Below are 22,224 nucleotides of genomic sequence, written 5' to 3'. Positions count from 1 at the left end.
GAAATGTAAATATTCTGAATATGACCACTTATTAATAAAAAAATTATAATTATCATGCAAAACATATGTAATTTTTCCATTATTAAACAATATTTATCTCACTGTGCCATCTATTAATATCAATCAGGTCACAGAATTATTAATTTGAGATGGATTTTGCAGTTGCGTAGCATTGCATAGTCTCCTCCCCCCATTGACATGATCAACTGGGATCGTTGTTTGAAGAGGCCATGCAAAATCATTGAGGACCCCTTCTACCCTGTACCAGGCAGGGAGAATGCTGAACAACTAAAGGAACTGCTCACACTAACCATCCGAGACTCGCATTTATGCAAAGCAACATCTAGTTATTTATTTGTTTTTATAGATATATTTGTCCTGTATTTGTATTAATTGTCTGTATGTGTGTTATGTCTGGTTGTGTGTCTGCATGTTTTTGCTCTGAGGACTGGAGAACGCTGTTTCACCGTGTTGTACTTGTACAATCAAGTGACAATAAACATACAAGCTTTTGACTCTAATTCAGTAAATATTTTTTTAAGTGCATGCTTGCTGATAAGAAACTTCAATTCTAAAAGATTTATGGAAACAAAAGAGGCAACTTATGTTAGCGCAAAGGACATATCTTGATGCAGAAGCATATTTTGGATCATAGTAGAGAGAGGAGTATTATGTGCCTATACAGTATCTGCTCTACTTGTGCTACGAAATTAATTGATGAGACTTTAGTTGCTAATAAAAGTATTAAATTGGCGTGCCCAATAAAACTTGCTTAGATAAGATAAATCTTCATGTTTATATTTTTTCAACCCAGCTGGGCTGTCTAATCTTGAATCACTCTTCAGCATTGCTCAATTATTTAAAAATAATCTGTTTTTTTTTCTACCTCAAATTGTGATGATTTTAAATATATGCATTTTACTGATTATTTTTGAGATAGTAGAAATTTCATTTTATCACACTTTGTCTTTGTTAGAGCCTAACTTTACTGCTGTTCTACTAAAAAGAGAAAATGTCTAATTTGTCTTCTTAAAGGTAGCTCATTCTTGGCAACATTTTAAAATTACACACAAAACTCAAGTGTGGATTAACATTGTTGTAATATTTGAATTTACCTCCTTGCTTCTGTTTCCCTGACTGCAGAAACAAAACCAGAGATTAATCTCTTCAATTTATTGATAAGAATAGCTGTTTTTCAGCCTCAAAATACACTATTTTGCACATTTAACCATCCAAGGCATGTTTTCATTTGAAATTATTATTCAAGCAAATTGTAATCTCCACTTGTCATTCATTATGTCAATTAATTCTGATCTGAAGGTTGTCATCATTTCTATTTGCCACACTGATCTAAAATCCTGACCTGCTCTCTCAATATTTAATCTCAGATTATTTGTCTATATTAAAAAAGTACTAAGACAGACCAAAGAGACTGTGTTATTCACCTTCCAACCATCTTGCTCCTTATGCAATCAAATTCTTCTCTATTCTATGTGCAATTATTTTATAAGATTCTTATCTACTATTAGGACATCAGGCTCAAACAACAGATGAGTGACTGTTTTTGAAAAACAAAGACCACACAGATTTCTTACTCGTGTTGAAGGAGCAGCTCCGAGCATTTTCTTTTGCCTCGTCCTCATTCTCCTTGACCTTTCACCCTCTGACCCATTCCATCACACCATCCTTTTCCAATATGCTGCCTGCATTGTTCTTCACAATGTTTATGCTTAGTCAGTGATTGCTAGAGTATCTCCAGCAATGGTTTCACTTTCGGGTCATATCATTATAAGCCTCCTAAAGAGGTATCCTGGACCCTCATCTCCTTCCTTTTCTGAATGCAGGCTTTAAAAAAAATCTGATATTAATATAACCTGCACATTTTGATGACCATTCAATTCTATTTCTAGTTCTTGATCCCCTTGGTGCTTTGTGTTGTCTCTTCTTAGATGAGTTGCAACTTCCTCCACACAAATACTGATATTACCAAAGATCTATAGCTACCAGATCTCATACTCCAAATTTAAAACCTTTCAGTAATAAAGTATTTAGAGTACACTCAAAGCATTTTGTTCATTTTCAATAATTTCATCCAACCTCCCCTTTTGCCACAATCCATGCCTTTTACTTTGGATTCCACAATTCTGAGACTGCCTTTCACATTCCATAAACCTAAAACTGATTTCTGCAAATTATCCCATCTTAATTTCTTGTTGACGAATTACTTCTAACCTTCATGACTGACATTTTTCCCAATCCCCAAGGTTTCCATGTCCCATTATCTCTAAATTCCACTTATCTAACTTTCCTCCAGAATTTGGTATTGCTTTGGGTTTGACCTCTTTTATGACTTGTGCCTCTTTGTCCTAATTGTTGGCTTCAATCACTTAAGCAGAGATTTGAAATTCTCCTCGTAAACCATCTGTCTTTTTAAAACCTTTTAAAATTCTGCGATTAAAACTTTGGTATCCCTGACCTGACTTTTGTTGTCCGATTCCTTTGACATCATCTTATTTCCATAAATGAACATCATATAATGCAAACAGTGATATATGCCTGTAATATAAGCCTTTGCAATTGTTATTTAGTCTATTATTAATTTGAATTGTTATATCAAAAGGAACTTCTCATCAAATAAAACACGTTGAACAATGGAGTGGACATTCATAGGAATTCGGGGTACTCTAAGTCTAAGCATTTTATTGTCAGATCAGAAGAAATAGTCGTAGGTGATGCAAAGAATGTGCAAGGAAGGTTACAATAAATCATCTGATACCATCATTTGAAAATACTATCGTAACAATGAACTAAATTTGTAAGCATAAAGGACATAGATACAATCATATCAGAATTTAGATTCATACTTCCACCAGGCTGTGGGCTGCTGGAGATCGGCTCGGGGGATTTGTGAGGGTGCTGACGGTGAACAGGACTCCCATAGGATCTTGTTAAAAGGTTCCTGATCGTATTGGGGGTTTCAGAAACAGGAGCCTGGGGGCCCGGCTGGAACTGATAAGATGCTGTGTGGCTGAAGAGTTTACAGGAGTGGAGGAGGCAAATCCATGGACACTTGGTATTTCTGAAGGGATTTCCTTTTGCTTCTCTATTTATCTTATTGCTGGTAGTGCCGGGCTAGTGATGCCTCTTTGTGTGCCTTTATTGGCCTTATTTCCATTGGCCTTATTCTAATTTGTACCAATATCTGTTCATCTTTCCCTACCAAGTGCATTAATATACATTGGAAGAATTAACAGTTCACTCTTCAAATACATTTTCCAATCCCTCCCTATCTTTTGTACCTCTGTAACTTCTTTCTGCTCTACAACCTCCTCAAAATACCCCAATCTTTCTTCCCCCAATTCGACATTCTTGACTCCCTCAAATTTTTAATTATTTTATTGTCAAAACTAAATGGAACAAACACTTCTCAGTTTTCCTTCTTTCATCTTTTGGCTGCAAAGTACTTTGTCATACTGTTTCATTTAGTTAAAAAGAAATCCATTTCACTTTGTATTTGAAACAGGTCTCTTGCAACTGGATTACTTCAGGTTATATCCTTCTAACCCCTCCTTTCACAGCTCCAAATGGCTATATTTGCACAGTTCCTCATGAAAATTGTGGTGTTTTTAATATTTGGAATAATGTCTTATGAAATATGCTGAAGTTTGGAATCCTATATACTCAATTTTGAGGATCATGGAACAATGCCTTCTAGTTATGAGGCTTCATGGTCATGTAGATACAAATTATCACCTTGGGTAGATCAGTCCATGTTCCAAGATACACGTCAATGTTAGGAGCTTTTGTTTTGAACAAGTCTTGGTTGGTGTATTGAATACTTACTTGCACATCAAGTAGTTTAATATGTGATGCAGATTTCCACCCTATGCCAGCCAGAAATGGAAAATATGCATATATAAAAAAAATACACAAATGAGCTGTTGAAGTCATATTTATTAAGAGATTATTTTTAAAACTATAACTACAGCACAGTTGCTTTTGTTTTTATTCAAATAAATATGTGGTAATGTCAATTATTTGGTAGATACCCTTGTCCTTTTGTTCCAAGAGAAATTTGCTCCATATGACTTTGGTCTGGTCACCTTTATTTTCTTTTCCTCCACTTCATAGCTCCAACCTGTCATGATGCAAAAAGATTTATGTATGATCTTTTAGTTCAACGCATCTGATCACAGTTTCAACATTGTACACTGATAGCTTACGAATGTGGTGGAAATTCTGAAATAAATGATTCTCACTATGTTAAGTTTTAAACTAAGTGAAATATGCAGAATGTTTGATGTGATTATTGCAGAATATATTGTAGATGTACTTTCCAAAGAGCATTTGTGACGAATTAGATCTGCCATAATCACCAAGTGCATGTCTAATAGATACAAATCCAAAGAAACTGACAGATGGGGATCAAACCATTTGTCCTGATCATATTCTGTCCTTTTCTGGTCTCCATACAAGTATACAGACTTTGATGATTTTGATCCATCATGGAGCCATATCTCGACAACCCCATTTCTTTTCCCAGTCTACATCCATCCTAATAATCAATGTTGAAATATTTGTTAACTTTTTAATGCCTCCTTTATTTCAAATTATCAGACTGACATTACTGGGTGAACAGAAATTTTCATCAATAAACACCGGATAAATCAAAGCCAGAGCCACAGTCTGTTCCCTTGTCACTGACTCCAGTCTTCCCATGGGCAATATTTTGCATGAAATTTAGCTCCACGTTTAGCTTCTGGCCACAGTTCTATGCCCTTACTGAATTGTCCACTTTCACTTTTGTAACAATGCTCTAAACCAATCCTATCTGCTACCATCTCGATGACAACTTTGTTATTTCTGGTTAACGTTCAAACTCCCAATTGGCCCATTTCTCTCAATCTACTCTGTAAACCTGAGACCTTCAAATACTCTGATGCCCATCTCGTAAATTAGTGGGTGAGATGCAAATCATTCAAAATAGATCTTGAAAACAAATTTCATTGTTTATGCAACTTTGAAATACAAGATTATAAATGGTAATACAAAAATAGCAAATGTTTAAAAATATTTCATGTTACAGGTATTGCCAATATGAAACTTAAACAGATTCTGTGATCACAATTAAAAAAGCAAAATTTAACCCAAAGCTCAGATTTTAAATCAAAGCAAAATACCATTCTTTTCCACAAAGGTAACGGCGTCCTCCTTGCTAGCAAAAGCCAAAAGCATGTTTGACAGTGGATCAGCTCTGAAACAAAAAAGTTATAGTCTTTTACAAAAATGTTACATTAATTTTAATTCTTATTATTACAATTCCACCTACATAAAAACCAAATGCTACTTAAAAATGATTAGTTACCTTAACAAGAGCAGGAATATCATAAATATCATAATTAAGTTGCCAATGTAGTCAGGGCTTGCTATTCCCTCATCATCATTTGTTACACCTTCAAATTCTCTATCAAATATATCTGATGGGATCCTTGTTACTGCGGACAGCACTAGGTCAACAAAACAGAATTGCCTGATCCCATTTTTTAAAATTTCCGGTAATTTGCTGCATTTGAATAAATCTAACTTGGAAATGGTCAATGCTGATCCATCAGACAGGAATATACATTGAGGTCTTCAAAGAGTGCATTCCTTCTATCGGTTTCCTCTTTACTCATCACTTTCCCTGTACTTCGACTAATATTTGACAAGGACTGGGTGGATACCACCTAATCAATGAACCAAACAGCCGAACATCAAAATATCACCCCTGTAGGCCGTGTAATTTTTTATTTCCCAGTACTGTTTCTGAAAACTAAAAGCTGTCTATTTATTTTTGCAAATACATTTCTCCACAACATTCCACAATCTGAAATAAATTGGGCATTGCCCCAAAACATGCAACCTCCTGGAAGAATAGAATTCGTCCTCTAATAGTCATGCTGAGTAACCTATCTATCCACAAGTTATAATACTATCCCTCCTGTTCTTGCCAAAATTCACTTGGAGCATATACCTGCCCAGATAATATTCTCCATAGCTTAAAAACAGTAAAATTTAACTCCTGCTCCAATCTAATAAATTCTAGTTTGTATAATTTATAGATAAACTTGAGAACTGTTGATAACCAGGATTAAAAACAGTTTCTTTCCTGTAGCCATCATGAATGAACCTCCCAACCATGCTATTAAGCTGCCTTTCTTGGTATTAATTGATCATTTAACTCTATACTCTGTAAACTGTGCTCTTTATATAACTGTATGAATGTCAGAACTAACCTGTTGGAGTGCTCGCAGAACAACCCTTTACTAAGTATAATGTGACAAACTTAAACTTCATTGTAGAATTTGTATCTTATTTATAATTCACGGAACCACTAAACTTTTTTTTTGTAATAGCTTCCAGGTCAAACTTTAAAAAAAAAATTAGACAGGCCTGGATAACATAAATTGAAAGAAGCATTTGTTTTTATTAGTAGAAACTCAAAGACCAATGAAACACAGAATGGGCAAACGATATAGGAAGTGAGGAAAAACTTAAATGTTGTGTCGTTACTATCTAGAAATTCAAAAGAGAAAAGTATTTCAATTAAAATGTCAACTCCAAAATCTAAAATATTTTATTTTTTAACTATGCATCACATTTGTGAATTCATAGGGTCACAGAAATAGATTCTTCAGTCTGTAACATCCTTAATAATGATCATTTACAGGATCTATCTTCACTACTCCCATTGATCAGAAACTGGTCTGGAGCTTCTATGTCTTGGTGATGGTCCTCCTCAATGAGAATACCTTCTCTTACACCCACTCAGGCACTGCTTTGGAGATTCCAATTGTCTTCTTGATGAAAACAAGTCTTCTTCACCATCTTTTCTACCTGTACTGCCACCTTCAGGGATCCTTTGGATTGTACATCAAGTAACTTCTGTTCCTCAATACTCCCTGGGGCTCTACCATTCATTACTATGTTTTACCTTTATTTACCCATCACCTTGCAGTGGTCAAGATTACATTCCCCTGTCTTTGCTCGTCTATTTTTATCAAATGATGTACATCTTCCTGTAACTAAAACTATTAATGAAGCTTCTATTTTCCTACATTTGCAGAAAAGGACAGAACAGTAGCAGGGCTATCTCCTATCCAAATTGTTAATATTTATAACTAAATTGTCACATTGTTATTCATAAATATTAACAATTTGAATAGGAGATAGCCCTGCTACTGTTCTGTCCTTTTCTGCAAATGTAGGAAAATAGAACCTTCAATAATAGGGTCTTAGCAATGATCCATGGTAGACGACTGGTCACAGGCTTCCAATCACAGAAGCATACCTCCACAATAATTCTGTGTTCTATTAGCAAACTAATTTTAGATCAAATTTAGAATACACGGCCTCCATCCTTTTGGACTAGTCTCCTACGAGGAACCTCGTCAAAGGTCCTATAGAAGTTGAGGTAGAGAACATCAATAGCATGATGTTACCTTTATCAAATTGGCGAGATAGCATCTTCTTTTAGCAAATCCATCTTTGATTAATTCCTGACTTTCTCGCACAGATTTTACTTATTCTTGTTGGCCTTGAATAAAGTTACCAGAGTTTAAGTCATTGGGAACCTCAGCTGTGGCTGACAAAGATTTTAAAAATCTGTAAGATCCTCAGCAAATCTCATTCTCTCCCTTTCCACCCTCCTCCCTCCCCGAATAATAGCCTGAAATGCTTCTCATCAGGAGGCCCTGAGAGTTATTCACCTTTAAACCCTGTAATACTTCCAAACATTTTGCCTTTGGCTCTTTTATACAGGCCCTTTCGGCCCACAAGCCTGTGCCGCCCAAGAACACCTGATTGACCGACGTCCCTCGTATGTATTGAAGGGTGAAGGAAACCGGAGCACCAGGGGAAACCCACGCAGACAGGGAGAATGTAGAAACTCCTTACAGACAGTGCAGGATTTGAACTCCAGCTCCACTAACCACTACGCTAATTGTGTTGACTCTAATGTTACACTTTGAAGGTATCATCTTAATTTCTTGGGATATCCTGATCATGAAAAATCTTTTCGATTGTTCACTAGCAGTGATTAAATTAAAAAAAAATTAGAACTACACATTTTCCACTAATACCACTATTTTTTTTGATGTTTACAGATATTTGGTAAAGGCTGGGAAATGAGAATTAGCAAGAGTATGAAGACATTAGGTCAAGAGTGTGGGGGAAGTGGGGAAAAAGAGAATAGGGGATCCCAGAGACAGGAAACAGAGAACTTGGCAGGGAAATAGAACAAGGAAAGATGGCAACAATACTAAATGGTAAGCTTCTTAAAATGCCAGGTGGTCCCAGGATCAACCAAAAAAAGTTCCCAGACATATGAATATTCCCTCCATACAAACACTGATATGACTACTTGTTTACATTGTGATGCCACCTGCCCATCATTATCTTGTTCTGCTGTATCTTTAAAAAAAATACAAATCTCATTGATAGTTTGCAATTGTCTCCTCATCCATGTAATCATTTCCAGCTTTATTCCTTGACCAATATGTTTTTATAGCTGTCTGACTCTATCTCCGTTTGCAACCTCTAACTTACTGCTCATTACTTGCCGGCAGTTTTTGCAGTTGTGTTAAATTAAATTTAAAAGAAAGGTAGTAGGGGTTTCTGCAGCCCACAGAAAGTCTTTAGGGCACAAATCTGCTCAAAACTCTTACTTTTGAAGATAAATTTGTTAAATTTTCCAGATTCCACTGCAAGCACGTGTCCACTTCCTGCTGTGGAGTACCATGGAATATATTACTTTAAAATACATTAAATTTGTTGTTGCGGACAGAATGTGCAGTGTGTAACATGTTCTTTGTTGACAACTGCTCTAACATAATAGCGTACTCAATCCAAATTGCCAGGCCAAATAGGCGATTGAAGTTTAGGACAAGGGCATTATTTAAATGGCCGATGATTTCAACAAGCCGAGAAAAGTGTCACAAATACTGTGTTTATACAAGGTTTACAAAATGATTGTGCAATACATTTTGTGAGAAAATTAAACTTTGGAAGATATATTTAACCTGAATTCAGTTGTAGTTCATAAATATAACAAATTATGAAAGATAAAACTTACGTCGATGCCCAACCCATTAAAGGATTTTCCCAGCGTTCCTTTGTGTCAAACTCTATTTTCCACAATTTTGTGTTGTTTGCACCAGACTGCATTGCGTTCCGTGCAGGAACAAAAATCCTCACTTTCCGTGTTTTCACGTGCTCTTCTGGAACCCCAGTTATTGGACTTATATCCTAGAAGTGACAAATGGAAGATGGTAAATCACAAATTTCAAATACTTTGATAAGATTTTACTGTATGACCTCTTCCACAAGAGGATGCTGCACAACTCAATTACAAAAGTGGTTTTTAATCTAAAACAATAGGCTATCAATTTTAACTACCTCATTAGGATAGTTATGTGATAGTTATTGTACATGTGGTATTGTTTGAATGAGCAGCAGTTATGTATTTCACTGAACAATGGAAGGGCCAATATCTCAATAGTCATATAGTCAGATAATATAGCACTGTATTATCTAAAATTAGCTTTGATTTCTGTTCCAGACATTTTGGCTTCTTGTGCTCGTACGTTCTTTGAAGTGTCAGGTTTTGAAAATGAAACCAGACCAATACGTTGTTAAACTATTTAATTAATTCCCAATCTATTTAAAAAAAACCCTGATTAAAGAAACACTACAACAGGCACATTTGTTAAAAATGATAGAGAAAATAAACAAATGAATGATGCATTCAAATTAAACCACTTGAGCTCAAATTTGCTTTATACTTCACTACAAATTTAAACTCCCTCTGGCATTATTCTTGATGCTGGTCTTGAAAGCAGCAACTTTTAAACCCAACATTGCTCAATCTTAAATTTATGCTTCAAATTACTGACTGAGATTAACTGAGTCCAAGAGAGATTGGAGCAGGAGAAAGGAGACTCTCTTATAACAATATGAAGTGCTACAGAAAGCCAAATTTACTGCAAAGATCCATGATAACCCTTATTGGTACTGGCAGAATGATGTTTATTAGCTAGCTCAAAATCCTGGAATTCTTTCCTTTACAGCATTGTGGGTGCAATCATATCTCAAGAATTGCAGCAATTCAGGAAGGCAGCTCTCATCACCTGTTCAAGGGCAATTAGGGATGGGAAATTAAATGCTGGCACAGCTTGCAAAGCCCCTATCCCTTAATTTTTTTTTAAAAAGTAGTACCTTTAACCTATTAACTGGTGAGCAGAAACAGCAGAAAGTTTTGATTACTGGACTGGTATCCCGAAGTTTGGATACATGCATTTGAATTTAAGTACAGCAGCTGGAGAGCATTGTGGGAGGAGAGAGATGGCAAAGTGATGCTGCCAGAGCTGCTGGTAACAGTGCGGACCCACGGAGAATGAAAACACAGAGCTCAACTGCCCAGTCTAATTTCCATCAGCTCTACACAGGCTTTAAACGACCTGTTAATGGAGCTAATGGTGGTTTAATTTAAGAATTCTGTTACCACGGGGTCTGTGCCAAAGATGGCAGCGCCTATGATCGGCAGCAGCCACAAGAGGTTGTGGACTCCTGGAAAGCAGGACTGGCATAGGGCACCAGAAAATGGGGAGAATACCTCTTGTTTGAGAAGGAGAAGCAAAGGAGTCAACCCATGGTACTGTGACCACAGCGATGGAGCAGTGAGGGGTTCTGCAGCTGAAGAATACAGATGGTGGGCTGTTTATGGCTCAAGGCGAGGAACCCTTGGAGGCTGCAGACTGCTGACAACTTGGGTCAAGGGATTCACACCAGGAGGTGGACAGCTAGAATCTGGCTTGAGACTGGCTGAAGGGATACCAGGTAGAGGAACTGGCATGTGAAAGAGTGCTGAAAGCTTCCTGATCAGCGCTTAGGCTGCTGATGGTTTGGACTGAACTCTGTATGGCTGCGGCAGCACTGGAGGCGAATCCAGGACACTCAGGGTCTCTGAGGGGGCTCTCTTTTGCTTCTTTATCTCTGATTTCTGCCAATGGCAAATTTGTCTGCCTTTTGGCAGATGAAAGCAAATGCTGTGTAATATTGCACTGTCTTTATTACATGACAATACAGGAATCTTGAAAAGTGAGGGAGGCAGGGAAGGAGGGATAAATTCAGTTAATTAAGTAAAATAGGCAAATAAAATGCTGCTTTCAATAATGATGATCTTAAAAGGCATACTTTACAAGCCTATAATTGACACCAACTTCAATTATGTGATTGACTTTTATTGGCCTTCTAAAATGGCTCAGTGAGCAACCTAGATCTGGGAGCAATTAGAGATGGACAATAAATGTTGGTCGTGCCAGCAACATACTCACCTCCTGAACAAAGATTAATACAAAAAAGGTATGGGGAGCAATTTAGGAAAAAAATCCTCAATTATTGCAAACATATTATCTCCCTTACTTTACTGCTAAGGCCAAATTCAGGATCTCCCTCAATGCAGAATAAATTACCTGTTAAATTCTGTGATCCACAGTGCTCACCATAGAACAGGCCATTCAGCTCTTCTAGTTTGTGCCAAAACATCAATCCACTAGTCCCACTGACATGCTCCCATTCCATGACCCTCCAGACCTCTCCCATCCATGTATCTATCCAGTTTATTCTTAAAACTTAGGAGTGAAATCGCTTTTATCATGTCAGATGGCAGCTCGTTCCATACCCCCACCACCCTAATGCTCATCCAAACCAGTGGTTCTCAATCTTTTTCTTTCCACTCACATACCACTTTAAATATTCCCTATGCCATTGGTGCTCTGTGATTAGTAAGGGATTCCTTTAGGTGGTATGTGAATGGGAAGAGAAGGTTGCGAACCACTGCTCTAGACCCCAATGTTATTGAACAATTTTGCTTGAGAAAAACTGTCATTAGCCCATTTCCTTTGGGGTTATGAAACCATGCACATAATGAGTCAATTAGGTACGATTAAAACAGTGGTTTTCAAACATTTTCTTTCCACTCATATACCACCTTTAGCAATCCCTTACTAAACACAGAGCACCTACGGCATAGGGAATACTTTAAGTGGTATGTGAGTAGAAAGAAAAAGGTTGAGAACCACTGCCCTAAACCTTTCCCCATTCATCCAAAAGCTATGTCCTTTTGTATTTATCTCTCCTCATCTAAGTGGAAAGAGCCTATTCGCATTTACTTGGTCTATACCTCTCATAATTTTGTAAACCTCTATCAAATCTCCCCTCATTCTTCTACGGTCCAAGTAATAAAGTACTATCCTGTTTAATCTTTCCCTGCAACTCAACACCTGAAGACCTGGCAACATCGTAGTAAATCTTCTCTGCACTCTTTCAATCTTACTGATATCCTTCCTCTAGTTTGACGACCAGAACTGCACATTACACTCCAAATTTGGTCTTGCCAATATCTTATACAAGTTCACCATAATATCCCAACTCCTTACTCTATACTTTGATGTATGAAGGCCAAGATGCCAAAAGCTTTCTTGAAAACTTAAGGGTATTAAAGGTTACAGAGAGAAGGAGGGGACGGGGTACTGAACTTTAAGATCAGCCATGATCTCGCTGAATGGCGGAGCAGGCTCGAAGGGTCGAATGACCTACTCCTGCTCCTATCTTCTATGTTATATGAAAATTGTTTTTGCATAATTTTAAAAAATACACATTTATTCAATGATTTACTTTTACTAATTTTCCCATGTGTCCAAATGCACCTAAAATTTAACCAATTGGAAAAACTTACAAATTACTGAATAACACAATGCCAATATATTTGCTAAATTATATTTTCAATTTGCATACAAGCACTTCAAAACATTCTGAATAATATAATTACACTGAGCTTTTCTTTATGAATCATTCAAAGTGAAGGATTAGGCAATGAAGATTCAAACTAATTCTAGAGGAATCACTGACGCAAGTGAATAGTAACCACAAAATGAACTGATAGGTCTGTTTGTTCAGAGAAAAATGCTTTCCTTTTATACTTGACTTTCTTAAACTTATTTCTATCTATATTAGAAATTGTGTGTACAGCTATGGTCAGGTCCAGTTTAATTTGTCAGTTGAATTAGCAATTGTAAAAGCAGCAAACCTACTCTACTTTGGGTGTTGTGTGTAAAGTAGAAGACTGTGGATGGAGATAAGAAGAGTGTAATATACTAATAATTGCTGATAGTGAGTTATTATTAAAGATCAAAATATTAGCATTGGTCAAGAACTAGTGTAACTACAGAAATATAAAAAGCAATGGTTTCCAAGCTATGCCAGCCTAGACTCTTTTCCATCATTCAATTCCACTTTCCAACTGATGGACTGAAGGGTCTACAATTTGGAAAAATTGCCTGTCCTGATAAGCTTTTCCCAACTTTGTAAATATGACACTGTCAAGAAAAAAAAACCCATGATTCTCTGTTGAAAATTATCGACAAATTTGTGTACTAAATAATGTTTTCGAAATGAACACACACAAAAAAATGCAGGTACTGGAATATTAAAGAACAGAAAATACTGGGATTAGTCAGGTCAGCAGTACATTTGAGAGGGAGGGTAAGCAAAATGGAGAGGGGGTGAGAAAAAAATTAAGGCAATAAACCACAGTTTTTTTTTAATGGTATTTGATGAACTAATTTTTATAATGCATTTATAATGGACTTGTAGAACCCTATTCCTGACAAATCTTTAGTGGTCTGAGAATTTTTTATGAAAGTGCAAGCTTAATGGCCCTTCTTCTGCAATGCACAGATCATGTCCATGTGGTTACCACAGATGCAATGTTACTCTATTGAAGTGTAGGAAGACAAAGTCTTTAGGTCTGAGTTGCAGGTCACGGTTGGGTTGGGGGGTGGGGGGTGGATTACGATTAAGTGGGGGCCTGTGGAAGAAATGGGACGAGTGAAGCAAGACACTTTTAAGGACCACCAAAGCATTTATAGCAAAGGCTGGGTTCTGCATGAGGGGCCTGCAAGATCCATGGACCACACATGCCCACCTCCATGTGCAAAGATGCCTGGTCTGCAGAATCTGAAACAGTACTGTGAAAAGGTGCAGTAATTCATTGTTCTGCAGATGACTTTCTAATTAAATTTCAATTTAGTAGCATACACAAATGTTGCACTGCTCATTAATGTTCCCATATTTGGATTTGATGGGTACATTTCTGACAGGCCCTTCTGACCCACGAGCCCGTGCTTCCCAAATACATCAATTAACCTACAAATCTTGTACAAATTTGAAGGGTTGGAGGAAACTGTAGCACCCAGAGGAAGAACGCCCAAATTCCTTTCAGACAACATCGAATTCAAACCCAAGTCATGGGCACTGTGTTAGGATTGTTCTAACAGCTACGCTTCCCTTTACTTATTATAAATTTAAAAAATGCAGTTGGCAGTTACTGTTGCAAAAACACTTTGCTGCAGGAGGGTTCCCCTTTCCCCACTGGTAATGTTAAGCAATTTCTCCTGGGTGGTGTAGAAACATTTATTTTAATATAAAAGTATTAGCTATAGAACTAGTGAAAATATTCACATCTTCAGTCTATGTATAGCCACGTCACTGGCTCTCTTGCTTCCCAGATGAGCTGTCTACACAGTATAGATATTATCTGAAGTAAACAATAAGCAATTGAGTATATATGGTCATGAACCGATTGCCAGGAAACACCATCTCCTGTAAATCTAACACCATCAATCTTATTTAGATTAGTAATCCATTCTCACCTGAGTGACCAGGTTGCAGGAAAAAATAAAACTAGAGAAGGAAAACTAACTGGCTATTTGAACACATTAATGCAAGGTCAGTGAAAGAGGCTTTGCCAATCAAATCAACTGGAGTCTCACCCCAACACATGCTGCTCGAGACGTCTGTGGTGTGGATAAGACAATCATTCACTCTACATTTGCAAGACTGAGAAAAGATGCAATGACCCCGTTGAGGTTCATTTGGACCAGTTGTGTTACAGAGGAGTCCCTGATCTGTGGGTGTTCCCAAGGATGCACACCGAGACAAACCAATTGCAACTGGAAAATCGATAACACAATAGAAGACACTTTTTGGTCTGTTTGGAAAATAGTCTTGCTCAAAATCGATGCAATTAAGATTTTTTTCAGATTGACAAAGTATATGCATGACATCATATACAACCCTGAGAATCCTTTTTCCTAAGGGCACTGCAGAATTACCACTAATTGGTAGTCCAAAAATAAAGTGCACACAGCGTGAACATGTAAACAATCAAAGGAACTGTAAACAGATAGCGAATGCAAACAAACCAATTGTGCAAGACAAGGAGAGCAAAGAAAATCAATAAAGTGCACAAATAAAAGTCCTTAAGTGAGACTCTGATTGAATTTGTTGTTGAGGAATCTGATGGTAGACAGGCAGCAGATGTTCCTAAACCTGGTGGTGCGAGTCTTGTGGCACCTATACCTCTTTCTTGATGGCAGCAATGAGAACAGAGCATATACTGGGTGATGTAGATCTTTGATGATTGCTGCTGCCTTCTGACGGCAGTGTTCCCTGTAAATGTACTCAACAGTGAGGACGGTTTTGCCTGTGATGTCCTGGGCTGTGTCCACTACCTTTTAAAGGGCTTTACGCTCAGGGACACTGGTCAGCTCTTTTGCCATCACACCTCTGTAGAAATTTGCCAGGGTTTCTTTTAAATAAAAAAAATTATTTATTGATCAAAATAAATCATACAATCAGAGTCAAAATACAAATAGATACATAATATTTATCTCCTATAACCTCCCAACCCTAATCCCCACTCCCACCCTTCCCAACCCCACTCTTATCTACCCCGAAGGAAAAAAAATGGAAAATAGAGAATAGAAGAGGGTTTTCTTTAAAATTGGGTTTTTCTGTCTTTCCTTTCTTTGAGGAGATCTTTGTAATGGAGCCATGGGGGGGGGGGGGGTGCTTTGTCACTGTAGGAGATAAATATAGTTTATTATGGCTAACCTAAATTTTGATACTTTTAATGTTAATGGGCTTAATAACCCAATTAAGAGAAATAGGGTATTAGCTTATGTTAAAAAGTTGAAAGTTGATATTGCATTTTTGCAAGAGACTCATTTGACTGAAAAGGAACATCAAAAGTTAAAAAGAGATTGGGTTGGGAAAGTTATAGCTTCTTCTTTTAATTCCAAAGCAAGGTTGTTGCTATTTTAATTCATAAAAAGTTATCTTTTACATTGGTTTCAGGTGTTGAAGCTGTTGGCAGGCTTTTGATTATTAATTGCAAAATTTTTTCAGAATCTTGAACTTTAATGAATGTTTATACTCCCAATATAGATGAAGAATAATTCATGGTGGACTCTCTTTTTAATCTAAATCAGGCATATGATAAAATATTGGTTGGAGATTCCTTTAATTGTTGTTTGGATCCGCTGTTAGATAAATCTACAAAATCAGTAGTTAGAACAAAAATGACTAAACAGTTAATGACGGTAATGAAAGATATGAATTTGGTAGAGATTTGGAGGAAGTTAAACCCTACTGAGAAGGATTTTTCCTTTGATTCATCCCAGCATGATTCTTATTCTAGAATAGATTTATTTTTATTATCAGCGCAATTACACGGAAGAATTTTAAGGTTGAATATAAGAGTAGGATCATTCTTTGTTTGCCAGGGTTTCTGAAGTCATACCAAACCTCCGCAAACTCCCGAGGAAGTAGAAGTGCTGATGTGCTTTTTTCACGATGCCACTGGTGTGTTGGGTCCAGGAAAGATCCTCCTAGATAGTGACTCCCAAGAACCTAAATGTGCTCACCCTCTCCAACTCTGAATTAATAGTACCAACTGGCATGTTCCAGGGTGCAGGAATATGCGTTAATCTGAACCTCAGTGTAACCATTACAAAGGCTCTATGCCATCAATGACACTGGGGAGCTTGGTCCTGTGTAACAGCTTCTGAAATACTTAATGGGAATTTTTTTTCTAAAAAAAAAAGGAGGAATCACAAATGGTATTGATATATTGTAAATAGAATGTATTGATTTGTTGGATGTGTACTGATTGTATTCTAATATTTGCATATATATTTTTATGAATCAAACGCATATTTGAAGTTAAAAACTGTCGGGAGCATAGTCCTCGCATCATCCATTTCCTGCAATGTGCATTTATTGAGGTTTGGAAAGAATTTCAGCAATCTTTGTTGAGATTCATGAACAGGTTCTTTTGTGCTGTTATCAGACCCTGAACAAACAATGATTTCTTGATGTCACAAACCTATTTAATTGTAGTCTTTGTACTGCTTTAAATCCACTTTTCTAAATTACACGATTTTCCACACTTTTATTTTTATTTTGCACTAACTTTTGTCCTATGTATGTGTTGAATTTGCTCAATTATAATCTGTACAATGCATAACACAAGACTTTGTGCTCCATGGGGGATGTTTTCTGAGATTAAAAGTAACTCTCTTTAAATGAATATCAAGTCACTGAAAGATGCTCTTCGGTCTGCCCAAAATTTGCTGCTCTTACAGTGCAAGGAGCAGTCTGCAACAATATATTCCTGCCTGCTGAGAGAAGCACTGAAACTTAGTGTAGCTACTATAAAAAGCATGGCAAAAGGGCATAATTTAATGCCCTCCTTTTATTCAATACTGTGGCCTGGAACTAGTTTTAAGACTGGTTTATCTCTCATACAAAAAACAAAATTCAAGTCATGCTGATATAATGTAATTCATGCGAACAAATGGAGTGTCGTACTCTGATTGATCGCTAGGAATGCACTGAATATTGAAAAAACCATCTGGGGTATCAGACTCCAAAAAGCAGGTGCAGGTCCTGCTCTTGGTGCAATATGTTGTACCACTGTTCCAATTAAAAAAAAACCAATTGATCTGAATTTTACATATTAGAAGTAACAATTTAACAATAAGCATTATAAAACATGAAAACTACTGGAACATTTAGCAGATGAGGCAACAATTGTCCATATTTTCTCACTTTCACAGTTCTGACGAAGAGTGATAAACTGGAAATTTTAGCTATTCTCTTTCCATAAAGATCTCTTTACCTGCTGGCTGCTTCTAACATTGTTTTTCATCCTTAATTTTAGATTTCCAGAATCTGCACTTTTTAAATATTCAACAAAATACATTGTTTTACAGCCTGAGGCCCTGCTGCACCTTATAAATTAGGACCAACAATACAGCAACTTTTTCACACAGGCATCATATGTTCTCCCTACTTGCATCTGGATACTAAGTGGAGAATGAGTAGATCTATAAATCACTGCTCAATTAAGACAGTAAATTTCCTTGAAATATCTGCATTGTAGGATAGTAGCACAGTTGTTTAATGCCATCTGGGATGAGGTACATTAATTCGAACTCCCTCTCCAATTCTCATTAAAAACTAAATCTGAAAAGGCGTGTGTATATTTGGTGACATAGAAGGAAATGAAATCTCTTAAATTATTGGATGAACTCTGTCATTTTCTGAAAAAAAAAATCCATAACACCCTGAAAACCACTGAAAATTGCTGCATGAACTATGTGTTAATGAATGCAGTGTGTCTGGTTCAGTTGCTCCCTGCAATAATTCTCCACATAGAGAAACTTCTAATAACTCTCCTTACTCAGTGAGGGACCATTAAGTGAAATTGTTACCAATTCCCAAACCACACCAAATATCCTTTCCTGATTAATTTAGGACTTTTTAAAACCACAATCGAACCTCCATTTTGTCTTGTCCATTTCAGAGAAAATAGCTTCATTACCATGTGCCTTCTCACTACTTACGTTTCCATCCTGTCATTTACACAGCGGAAAAAACATACCATCTTACACTTGGTCCCTCTCTTTTACATTGAGCATGTGAACAATTTTCAGGTTTGGAAGTCAAATCCTGGGTTTCTGTGCAAAGTAAAAGACTTATCTCATGTCTCTTCTGACCTCAGTTTTTCATTTCCAAACTATTCAGTTAAGCTATTTGATGCTTTGATGCTCCGTGCTGACTCCAGGTTGCCAGCATCAGATTTAGCAGACCATGGGTACATTTACTTCAACTCTGGACTCCATCCTGTAGCATCATCTCCATTCCTGTTCACAATGTATACATGCCAGTCAAGACTATGTGGATAGCACTATTAACTCTAGTATCCCACTCCAGACATACAAGCTCAGAAATCTTGGTTGACACTTAATTTATGGGGAAATACTGTCCAGATGAGACACTGAAACCAAGACTCATTTGCTCACTAAAGCAGGAAGTTTTAAAAAAAACCTCTTCTCCCAAATGCAATGGATTTTACATCCTGAGATCAGATCTATATTTATCATTGAATAAAACCATAACACAGATGCTTTTATAAACATAAAAAGAGCTTTTCTCACAAACTAAGAGCTTCTCTATGCAGAAAAAAAGGCCAAATAAAATGGGTACCTTACAGATAGACACAGGATTATTTAGAATCAGAATTTATTGTCATGAAGATGTCACACAATTTGCTGTTTTGAGGCAGAATTACAGTGCAAATATTGCTATAAAATTACATAAGTAAATTAGTGCAAAAGTAAGAGAAAATTGGATCATCTGTGGTTCATTGTCCATTCAGAAATCTGATGGCAGAGGAGAAAAAGCTGCCCTTGTACCACTGGATGTTCATCCTTAAGCTCCTATACCTCCTTCCCTATGGTAGCAGCATGAAGAAGGCATGGACTGGGTGGTGAGGGTCCTTGAGGACAGAGGCTGCTTTCTTATGACACTGCCTCTTGTAGATATCCTCGATGGAGTAGAGACTAGTGCCTGTGATGGTGCTGGCCAAGTTCACAACTCTGTAGGTTTTTTCTTGTCCTGTGCATTAGCACCTCCAAACCAGACAGTGACGCCACCTGTCCAAATGCTCACCACTGTATAAGTCTTTGGTGACTTACCAAATCTCTTCAATCTTCTCACAAAGGAGGCTCTAGTGAGCCTTCTTCATGACTGCATTGACAAGAAGGCCCCAGTTCAGATCCTCAGAGATGTCAACACCCAGGAACTTGTAGCTGTTACCCTTCCCACTGCTGACCCCTTCATGAAGTCCACGATCAGCTCCTTGGTTTTGCCAACTTTGAGTGTAAGATGGTTGTTGTGTGGCACCACTCAACTAGCTGATCCTCTTCCCCTACCTCATTGCCATGAGATTCTGCTGATGGCCACGGTGTCATCGGCAAAGTTGTTGATGGCATAGGAATTGAGCCTAGCCACACAGCCATGGTTTATAGCGAGTAGAGCCATGAGGTACACCCTGTTGATCATCAGTGAGGAGAGTTGTTTCTGATTCATACCGACTGTAGTCTTTCAAAGTCTGATCCAGTTGCAGAGGGAAGTGCATAGACCCAAGTTTTGGAGCTTGTTGACCAGCACTAACGATATGATGGTGTTGAAAGCCGAGCTGTAGTTGATGAAGAGTAGGTATTGCTATATTCTAAGTGATTCAGAGCTCATTGGAGAGCTGGTGATATTACATGTACTGTGGAGTGATTGTGATGGTAGGTGAATTGCAGTGGGTCCAGATCTTTACTGTTAATTTTGGACATGACCAACCACTCAAAGCATTTAATCACAGTAGATGTGATTGCTACTGGACAATAGTCATTGAGGCAGTTCACCCTGCTCTTCTCTTATAATAGGAAAAATCAGAAGAATTAAACAATATAACTTGGGTATCTTCATGGAAGACAAAGAAAAACTCAGGAGAATCTGTGGTTCTTGTGCAAATAAGGAAATCAGAGAAATTAATACTGGTTTTACAAAAAAGGTTAACAGTAAAAAAAACCTGATCAATTCCAAGGACCTGATGATTTATGTTCCAGAGTTTTGAAAGAAGTGACTCTAAAGATTAGGTAAGACAAGCAACTCTTGTTCCCAAAAGAGCATTAGCCTTTTACATGCCATCTCCAATTTTCCCATTTCAATTTTAATTGTGTAAATTCTAATTTCCCTGCTGATGTAATGGGATTTGAATTTAGGCTGCCAGACTGTTAATCCAGTCATTAACTTTCTCACAATTCTACTATCGATCATGTACTTTAGCTATGATATTATGAAAATGAAACAAAACCAGGATTAAGAAGTGTTTAAATAATTATAAGTTGCTTAACCTTGTCTTGCACTGTTGAATTGAGATGATTGAGCAGTGACCTATTTGGCACAATTAAAATGCCAGCGGCTCTGAAAGAATAGTTTCACTGCCGCTATTTCCTCTAGAGGGGAAACCCAAAGCAAGCAGACATAATCTTAAAATTACAGCTAGGCTCTTTAGGAGTGAAATCAGGAAGTACTTTTTGCACAAAGGGAGGTGGAGGAGTGGAATTGCCCCTCTCCTTGTAACACATTGCTTTTATTATACTTTTAGAAATATTTATTGCAAAAGCATAAAAAGGGGCATGGATCGAATACAAGCAAATAAATAATCTTACCAGCCTATTTTTCCATTCACTTGGATCAGCCATGATCCAAGCGAATGGAATAGAGAGGCTTTTGGGATGATCATCTTAGCCCTATTCCAGGGAATCTTAAAATAGCTTAACTGAATAGATGTTGCTGTATTCTCACTTCTAAACACATTTCATTTGCAAAAATATGACTGAGACTTTGAATCTTCATTGCATATTGTTTTTTAATAGACTAAATATCAATACCAAGATTGGTTACAAATCAGCAAGTGATTATTTCAATACCACAGTATTTCTAATTACATTATAGCTTCAACATTTCAATATAAATTTGTTGCTGTGCATTTGTTGAGACTGACTGTTTCTGTCCAGCAATATTTGTTTTAGCAATGCTAGTACCATGACATTTTTCACCAACATGTTCCACTGTGTTAGTATATCAAATTTCAGTCGTAACTGTTATAAATAATTTAATAGAATTTGAGACAATAAAGCAGCTCCCTTCAATTAAGGCCCGAATTTGATATGCCTATACAACAAAACAGATGCCGACCACAATGTTGAAAGTCAACCTTTAGTTATATTGGGATTTGTGCAATCAAAACCAATGAGTCATCAAAACTAAAAGTTCCCATTGTTTTAGTAATAATTTATTGATGAATTCAGCAGTTAGAAGTTGATAACTTAGCAGTCTGCAGTTAAAATTGTAGATTTCAAACCACTTTGAAGACTATCAACTTAGCTTATATTCATGGTTTCTGCTTGCTGAAGGCAAGTAGTATACTGTAGCATAGCT

At 37.1% G+C, this 22,224-nt stretch overlaps 1 protein-coding gene across 1 annotated transcript in view; it reads right to left on the bottom strand.

Annotated features, from left to right (window-relative positions):
• Positions 1-3,936: 3,936 nt before the first annotated feature.
• The window catches only part of ndufs4 (NADH:ubiquinone oxidoreductase subunit S4), a 179,699-nt gene continuing 161,411 nt past the window's right edge, over positions 3,937-22,224 (bottom strand). Inside the window, exons 3-5 of the mRNA XM_069924337.1 lie at positions 9,113-9,285; positions 5,181-5,254; positions 3,937-4,138 (exon numbers count right to left, since the gene is read on the bottom strand). Coding sequence (XP_069780438.1) covers positions 4,035-4,138; positions 5,181-5,254; positions 9,113-9,285 — 351 coding nt within the window. The 3' untranslated portion in view covers positions 3,937-4,034. The remainder of the gene's footprint in view (positions 4,139-5,180; positions 5,255-9,112; positions 9,286-22,224) is intronic.

The sequence above is a fragment of the Narcine bancroftii genome, chromosome 3, assembly GCF_036971445.1.
Source record: "Narcine bancroftii isolate sNarBan1 chromosome 3, sNarBan1.hap1, whole genome shotgun sequence".
Classification (NCBI taxonomy): domain Eukaryota; kingdom Metazoa; phylum Chordata; class Chondrichthyes; order Torpediniformes; family Narcinidae; genus Narcine; species Narcine bancroftii.
Note: the sequence above shows the minus strand (reverse complement) of the source record. Positions and strands in the feature narration are given on the sequence as shown.